The 8748-nt window shown below is 41.2% G+C and overlaps 1 protein-coding gene across 1 annotated transcript; it reads left to right on the top strand.

Annotated features, from left to right (window-relative positions):
• Window positions 1-2329: 2329 nt before the first annotated feature.
• Window positions 2330-8205, top strand: LOC144654456 (uncharacterized). Its single transcript, XM_078514611.1, has 3 exons — window positions 2330-2735; window positions 4716-4745; window positions 6963-8205. The coding sequence occupies exons 1-3, from the start codon at window positions 2702-2704 to the stop codon at window positions 7373-7375; spliced, it is 477 nt and encodes a 158-aa protein (XP_078370737.1). The 5' UTR covers window positions 2330-2701; the 3' UTR covers window positions 7376-8205.
• The last annotated feature ends 543 nt before the right edge of the window (window positions 8206-8748 follow it).

Below are 8748 nucleotides of genomic sequence, written 5' to 3'. Positions count from 1 at the left end.
CACGTGACCCCGTGTGTGCTGGCAATTTTTTTTTTTTTAACTTGTGCAACACAAGTTGTCCCTGCGACTGTCCCTTTAACATGTTCCCTTAGGTTAACAGATCATGATTATGTCGCTATAGCAACACGTCTCTGCAACGTGAGCCCCTCCTGAAAAGAATTTTGCACATTTAAGGAGAACGGAAGGCAAAACAGCGCCGGATTGTTTTCTAAACGGATTTTTGCTACAATGTTGTGTTGTTAATCGAATGTGTTAAACTGCTGGTTTGTCTTACCCAAAATATAATCAGATTATTTCGAAGCCATAAGAGGCACACGCAATCTCAAACGCTTGTGACAACTACTAGTTGACAATTAGACCCGGCCAATAGCCGATGAGGCGAAGCCGAATTGGCTATTGATCCGTGGCCCTTTAGGGCGAAGGGTCTTATTGTTTTAGTATCACCCAACTAGCTATAGTCGGACAGAAAAAGCAATAATAAAGTTAGAAAATGCAAGTTGAAAAAAGATTTATTTGGGAACTAAACGAAAGAAAGCGTCACGCTCTATTGCGCCAAATTTGCATAAATTCACATAACTGTCACGTTTTTAAGCATTATCGAAATGCGTAGCTTGTGAAAATTCGTTCATTCAGATGTTAAGTTGGTAAAAAATCCAACCAAACTGTTCATAAAAAAGACATCTAAAAACTCCTTTAAAAATTTTTCACAAAACGCAAAGCGGTCGCCATTGTTTTGGTAGGTTTTCAGAACCGTCGAATTTCGCTACTCGATGACTATTACTACCAGGGACAACTCTCTTCCATATAAACAGGCCCTTATGGTAGGAGGGTTACCCTCCATACCGAGCCACCCCAGGCGAGAAAGCTTTTCATACGTTTTTTTATAAATAGCTGCGAACTGTTTATATGAGAAATTGCAAAGTTGGCTCGGGGGGCAGGGTGACCCTGGGTGGAGGGTCACTCGCTTTGATGGTAGGGTGACCCTGGGGAGCGAGCCAACTTTTTTCCATATAAACAGTTTGGTTATTTTTGCCTCGCCTACCAGGGACAAGTTGACACATACGGAGCATGCGCAAATGCTAGAATCGGCCAAAACAACATCGAAGTCGGCGGAAAATTTGTCTAAAATGGTCTTCGTCGATGTTCGTCGATGTTCAGCGTTCCTGATTTTAAAAAAGGCAGCCTTAATAGATATTTCAAAATAACTTTCGCCAGTCTTTTGAACCGAGAGGGCCAAGTTTTGGCTCGGTAAACAGAGACAACTTTCTCATATAAACGCTCGGTAAAAGATAGCTCGGGGGAAAGGGTTAACCTCCTACCAGGGACAACTCTCCTCCATATAAACAGGCCCTAATAGTCCTCTTGTGGCGTACCGTAATGATTCGATTTTAATTACCGCCCGAGGCGCTTATTTACTTTTGGCACCTCAAGGGAGGGCGCTTATTCGAGACAGGGCGCTTATTCGGGACAGGGCGCTTTATTATTTTTTGAGAAACAACCAAATGTTCAAAACAAAACTTAACAAATATTAAAATAACTAACAATAACAGATACTGTAACAGTAACAAATGTTGAAAGTTCAGTTACTTTTAGAAGAATTGTTCATTTTAGCAGTACCGGTATCTGGTAGGCCATGGGTTCGATTCCCATTGGGGACTCAGAATTTTTCTTTGTCCTATGCTCGTGTCATTGTTAAAAAATTCATTTTCATTAAATATATACCTGTACGGTAGAGTAAGTATTCATGAGTTTATCTATTCGACGTCAATGACTTCAGTAGGGAAAGTTATCCACGATAGGGACGTTTATTAGAATAGGGGCGCTTATAAGAGTGGGACGCTTATTAGAATGGGGGCGCTTATTGGAATAGGGGCGCTTATTAACAAAAACACATTCGAAGGGGGGCGCTTATTCGGAAGGGGGCGCTTATTGGAAGGAGGGCGTTAAATCGAATTATTACGGTAACCAATCAAAATGCAGGATTTGCATTAGCATACTAGTTGGGTGATACTAATTTATATTATCAGGGCGAAACCAATCGATGAAAGTCGATGATCGGGAACGAGGTTAAGCTTAAACCTGGTGAAAGAGAGGTCGTTTATTAAGAAAATGCAAAACTGAAGAGACTAATGTAACCGTTCAACAATAAATACAAGCTAGATGGTTAAAGGTAAGCTCGGTCGTATACGTAGTGTAGTTTGTTAGACCATTAGACAAGCAAGCAATCAAGCAAGCAAGCAACTTTTTGTCGACGACAAAAGAAAGTAAGAAGTATTTCATTTATGAAAATTAAAAATATATAAACAAATTAATAAAAGAAGCAACATATATTCCAACTTTATATATGATATGGAACGGGAACTTAAAATTTGCAGTTACAGTTTAATAAAGCAAAGGAGTACAAGTTACATCCATGATGTATTGAAATGTAGTCGAATCAAGTCAGTGATATCAGCGACGTCTCTGCGGCATGGATTACATGCGACCCACTTAAAATGCGGTATCTAAATTTGGCCTAATTAGAACTTCCCGAGTATGCCACGCCCTGGTGATTTGGTGGTAAAAGTCTCAAAACAATATAATATTCAAACTGATCACAACTAGCTAGCACAGAACTTAACCCAGTAACTTCCTTGTACGACAGTCGCGATAATTCTGCTTCCCTGCTCATTTGATTTACCGAAGAACATTCATTATAACTATGAACAAAAACACTTTGAACTTCGTTTTGCTGGGTAAGTTTTGTTTGTTATTCACTCTAGATTTAAGAGCTATTTTGTACTTGGCACTGACCAAACAGATCTAGATAATGAACTGTATGATGACTACGAGAGGCAAACGTTTACTTTTTGCTGGTTAATTAAGTAATCTGCACCTCATCACAAATTTTCCATAAGTGGAAAACACTGCAAGTAGCGATTACCTCAATCATGTACAAATGTTATGGGTAAAGATAGATGAGTAAACGGATCAACTATGCAATCGCATGCTATCGCGCGTAATTCTTTCCCAACGCGATCGTTGACTATTCGATCGTTTGTCCTGGGAATACGGCCAGGTCTCAACTGGGTTATTGCTAATCTGATACGTGTTTCTGGGTTTTGTACAAAGCAAGGCGTTTCAGATAACGCTGACTGCATGGATCGCGTAGACGCGGAGCTGAGTTAAATGGGCTGAAAGGAACTGCGTATTTAGACCTAAGGAATATGCCTCGGCTAGCATGATATTCTAGGGCTTATTTTTCAAGAGGCTGCTTGTTTTCCATATATTCGTTTTCGAATCGCTTGAAAACGCTGGAATATCGAGGGATAATGGATTGTCTTCGTTAAACTTGTCGTAGGCGTGCCAAATCGATCTCTGACTTTTTTCAGTTCCTTAAAAGTGAATCGCCCATCATGATCATTTTGTATCTTGGTCTCGTTTGTTCTTATTTCTTCTCCTATTTTTTTTGTAGTTAAGAAATCACAGACCTTTTAACTCAGAAACAATTTGTGCAGCCTTTAATGTGTTTATTCTAGCCGCCTACATCCTTATTGCCTATCTGCTAATTAAATACTTTCCCGCCGCGGCGGATCCGATCAAACATGTAAACAACCGGCCCATAGCTGTGAATCTGTTTTACCGGGTGGATGCGTAATAGCCTGCAGGCAGGGGTAGTTCGGATGAGCAAGCAATGAACATTCCATCGTGTTAAGATGGCTAGAGCGGGTGAAAAAACGGACATGAGAGCGGGAGTCAGGCAAAAAAGTGAAGATGAGCGTTTTTGCACTTTTTCACTAGCGTTTTTCGAACACAAAAGCTTGCCCACCAAAAGCGCCTGCACTGCAAAAGCGTAGTCTAAAGGGTCGACTCTAAATCGGTGATAAGCGTTTTTCTTTTAAAGAGAGGGAGGAAACGTGGTTTAACCATAGCCGAACTGATCACTCCCTGACGCAAAACCGGCGGGTTGACCTGTACCATTTGCAAGGCTCTTCAGTTTACCAAATATAACACTAGACAAAGAACAAAACAATGCCCCTAGCCCTTATAACAGTAGTGGTGCAGGTAGGCTTTTATAGATTGTGCTCCTAAAAGTGGCATATTATGCTACTAGCAGTGCTCAAAATTTTGCCAAATTATGCAAAAATTATGCCAGAATTCCCAAATTATGCTTCTGATTTCCGAAATTATGCTCACAAAATGACGTAGATTCTATACATAGAGGTGCGCAATAACGACACCAAATTATTTGTGTTTATGGCAGTTTACGGCCGTCAGCTGTCCAAATTAGCTGCTCGCATCTCTAAACCGTTTGTAAAATGCCTCCAACGACTTAACAATCACAATTGTATAGCTAAAACACGCATTGCAAGAACAAACTACCTAAATTTCATTTATTTCTGTAGAAAGTACACCATATTTACTACATTTTATGAATTTATGCTCCAAAAAGTGCTAAAAATTGCTAATTATGCCGTGGCAGTGCTCGTTTCACAAATTATGCTTTTTAGCTCCAATTATGCCAAAAATTATGCTAGCACAATCTATAAAAGCCTAGGTGTAGGGTAACAAGAACGAATAAAAATAGAACTTTTAAAGTGTTGCAGGTCAACTGAAACCGCGGGGTAACGCTCGCTTTTGTCAATCTGTCAGCAAACGCCCAATAACCGATCGAATTAACGCACACCTACTTTAATTTTGAATTTAACTTGGATGTGGTTTATATCTCTTTACAGTTTTGCTGACCCTTTTTCAAAGAGTTGAAGGTACCGTTTGTTGATTTGTGTTTTTTTTAATATTCCACATTATGTTTCACTGCTGGATGTCTTCTATTTATATTCCCGGCTTTTTATTCATTTATCAGTCATTATTTTAAACTCAGTTACCGTATGTACTCGATTAAGCCCCCCCCCCCCCCCGTCTGTAAACATTGGTCAAACTATTGTTAGCAAAAAGGGCAATACTGGAGGAAACAAGGATGCTTTGCCCCCCCCCCCCGAAAAAGCGCTGCCCTCGAATAAGCGCCGCATTTAGGACAAAAAACTTAATAAGCGCCGCCCGAATAAGCGCCGCAGTCCCGATGCGGCGCTTATTCCAGAAATTCCGTTTAACCAATAACAGCACTTATAAAGCAACTCTAAAACAAACTTGGACATTTCTTTCCATCAAAAGCGATGTTTTACAGTTCCAAGTGATTGTTGTACCGCTCGCCCATTAAGCCTCGCTTCTCTCTTGAGCAAGAGGCGAATACTAACAATCAAAAGACGCTATTTTCAATTACCGTACCCAAATTCGCAAGTAGCCAATCAGAAGCGCGATCTACTGTCCTGATATCCTACGATATCAAGTCACTGACCTGATATGCCACCATATCACAGTCACTTTGAAGTAAAGTAGTGTTACCGTACGATGAATTGAAAAAAGATTTTACCAATAAAACGGAACCTCGTATTTTAAATTTAGCTGGTGTTTAGTGGTCGTAAAAGGAGAAAAACTTTCCCGCCAAAACTAAACTTGAGCGCGCTCGCCAATTGCGCGATGTTTGCTGACGAGTACTGAGACATTCAGACTCAAACAACGGAGTCGGAATTTTCACATTTTTCGCTAAATTTGGATTTGGAAATTTAGAGAATGAAACTCCAAACAAACAAGTGGGCACAAAGGAAGAAGAGGAACTTGTTTAAAGTGTTGAAGACCAAAAACGTATTAATACAAGCAGGTCAACACAATTTGTCTTACGTACCTGGCAAGCATGTCTTCAACAGAGCGATAAATATAATCGGATTTTTGGCTGAATTTGGGTACGGTAAATACCTAATCGTACCTTTTTGGTACACTTCGGCTGCATATCAGGCTCGTTTGGTCTCGCCATGGGTATTTTGGCTCGACTGCGTCTCGCCAAAATACGAACCATGGCTCGACCAAACTCGCCTGATATGCCGCCAAGCGTACCAAAAAGGTACGATTAGGTATAATTACAGTAAAAGATAAGATTCTTTGTGGGTCCAAATTTTAAAATAAGCGCCGCCCTCGAATAAGCGCCGCACTTGAGGCGCGAAAAATTTGATAAGCGCCGCGGCGCGTAATCGAGTTAATACGGTATGGCTCTGTTAAGTTCTAAGCATCTAAAGGCTAACGGATGCTCGAACGCTAGATGACTCTGCATATAATTTGCTTTTAAGCAAGATTTTGAACGTTTGCATGCCATAGGAGGCGGAGCAGCCGAGCCGGGTCGGGGGGCAGGGGGCTGTAGCCCCCCCCCCCACAAACAAACATCTGGGGGGCTCAGCATCCCCACAGTGCCAAAAGCATCGCTAGCGTAGCATAAAATTGGTTTGTCAAGACACAAATCGTTTTATCAGGATCGTGCTTGGCGGGGTAATATGGCGTAGGACTTCCAACGAAACTCGTTTCCCCAAAGCGCTACTTGGAGAGGTCCGCAATCTGTTAAGATTGTATTTGACATTAGCTGTGGCATCGGCGACTTCAGAGCGTACACTTTTTGCCTTCCGACGTTTTAAGAACAACCCAAAAAGCACTATGAAGCAGGATCGTCTGAACTGCCTAGTTATGCATTGTCACAAAACGATTACGGACACACCAGATACTGTTAAAGACATTTTGGGAAATTTGAGTAGGGGAATGCCCCCCCCCGGGGGGGGGGGTGGTATGCGCTTCGCTTGGAGTACGATGGCCCCCCCCACGTTTCAAAACGTTCGGCCGCTTCTTTATGCAGTAAGCTTCACCTTCCTTGGCTGTAGTATAGATGCAGTATCGAGCTACTATAACTGCGCGCGAAAGAATCATTTTGTTTTCCAAAATTCCTTCCACATCAATCCTGTTGCGACGACCTGCGGGGTGTTGTTATATAATGTTACATATTTGGAGGCATGTTAAGTAATACGTTGTCTTATAAAAAAACGATGTTTAATAAATGTCAATCATGTGAAACAAATAGAACTTTGCCTTCTGTTTCTTTTCAGCTTCCTTCGTCGGTGTTATTATTGGCTATATCATCCTGGCACTCGTTATTTTGGGCGCCTGCGCCTGCGTCATAGCGTGCCTCTTCGGGGGATGCTGTGCATGCATCAGTGAGATGACGCGAAGCCACACAGGAACGACAACAACAAACACACTTGCGACCGTGCAAGCGGTTCATGTAGTCTGCCCTCAACAGTCAGGAGCTGCCAACCCAGACGATCTGCTGACCGTTTGCCTTCAGAGTACATCGCATCCGCAGGCACCATTTCAAGCAGTATGCATGCCCAGTACCAGAGAACGCCCATCACCAACAGCGCCTCCACTTGCCGCAGAGCCGCCACCACAATACCCTGTAATAGATCTTCCACCACCATACTCCGCAGAAGAGCCTCCGCCACCTTACTCCATTAAGTAGCATTGAAATGGCGTGGTGTATTTTAAGGGGCCATGTTCACGCTGTTTTAGGCGATTTCGAGGTGACCTTACTTGTCAGATCTATGTTGAAATGTAAAAAAAATATACATATTATGGAGCCAATAAGGAGCGTAGGTTGACGGTCGAAACTGAACAAGTCAAGCTAACGACTGAAAACGGATTGAACTTTTTGGAAGAGAGACAAACCAGATTCAATGAAATATTCACTTTATGAACATTTCATTCGTTTATTTAACAAATAAAGAAGCCTAAGCCATGTTTTATACTGTCATAAAACACGACGGGCATTTGAGAACACGAGGGAAATGTAGAAAACATGAGCCGCAGGCGAATGTTTTCTACATTTCTCGAGTGTTCTCAAATGCCCGGAGTGTTTTATGACAGTATAAAACATGGCTTAGGCTTCTTTCTTTGCTTTATGATATAGATTTTAGACACCGCGAGTGAAAAGTTTAATTAAAAATATGTACAACAAGAGCGAGTAAACAAAGATGAAAAGCAGAAAATAGTTTACGGGAAGACCAGAAAACTGACACAATTTCATTCAGTATTCGACGTAAAATAAGGCTAAGCATTTCAGGTAAGTTTGTTACCTTTTAATCTTGATCTTGTCTTTTTGAACTTCGATAAACTTCACCGACTGCACCGAGTGCAATTTCGTCTCAGCATAATATAAGCTTAGTAGTCTCGATGACATCCGTCCCTTGCTTCGTTCGACTTGAACAAGGCGTATAATTTCCAGAAAAGCTATTGCTTCAGATATTCCCGTAAACCTTAATTGTTGTCACAATCAAGTTCCAGCATGAATAGACGATTTAAGAGGAGATTGTCGAAGAAAATCTTTGAAAGAAAACTCTCTCGCTCGCTTTCCTTTCAAGTTTCATTCAACTCAAGCAGTGGACACCGCGCCACAATTTTTCCCGCCTCACTTCGTTTACATCAAAATGAAATGTCCAGTGGATTTATACTTAAAAAGGAATTTAATAAAACAATTATTCCATTCGCCCTTGTTGGATACGAGTGGTTATAGCCAACGAACAGTCAACGACGCGCGAAGCACTCGAGGAAAGCTGACGAAAAACAATAAAACATGATTTTTCTATGTTTTATACTCTGATAAAACATAGGTTTTTAGCCAATCAGAGCGCGCGTAGACTCCTATCTATATTATAAAAGGATATAAACAAGAACTGAATGATCAAAACGCAGTAAGACTTAGAAAAGAAATTATCCTAGCGCGATATATATAACTTGGTCAACTATATCATACTTTAGGACGAAGCGGTTGGCCTGGAGTAAAGTATTTAGTATAGCTATTATTTTACTGCCGCCCATATTATTATAACCAACTCG

Source organism: Oculina patagonica, chromosome 5 (assembly GCF_052425735.1).
Source record: "Oculina patagonica isolate OP01 chromosome 5, crgOcupat, whole genome shotgun sequence".
NCBI classification, from domain to species: domain Eukaryota; kingdom Metazoa; phylum Cnidaria; class Anthozoa; order Scleractinia; family Oculinidae; genus Oculina; species Oculina patagonica.
The sequence above is the reverse complement of the archived record's forward strand: the minus strand, read 5'-3'. Positions and strand labels throughout refer to the sequence as shown.

Excerpts from the sequence above, each read along its gene's own strand:
- LOC144654456 (XM_078514611.1), top strand. The coding sequence starts at position 2,702 with ATGAACAAAAACACTTTGAACTTCGTTTTGCTGG. Across the intron at positions 2,736-4,715 it reads TTTGAACTTCGTTTTGCTGG|TTTTGCTGACCCTTTTTCAA; the intron begins GTAAGTTTTGTT and ends ATCTCTTTACAG. Across the intron at positions 4,746-6,962 it reads CCTTTTTCAAAGAGTTGAAG|CTTCCTTCGTCGGTGTTATT; the intron begins GTACCGTTTGTT and ends GTTTCTTTTCAG.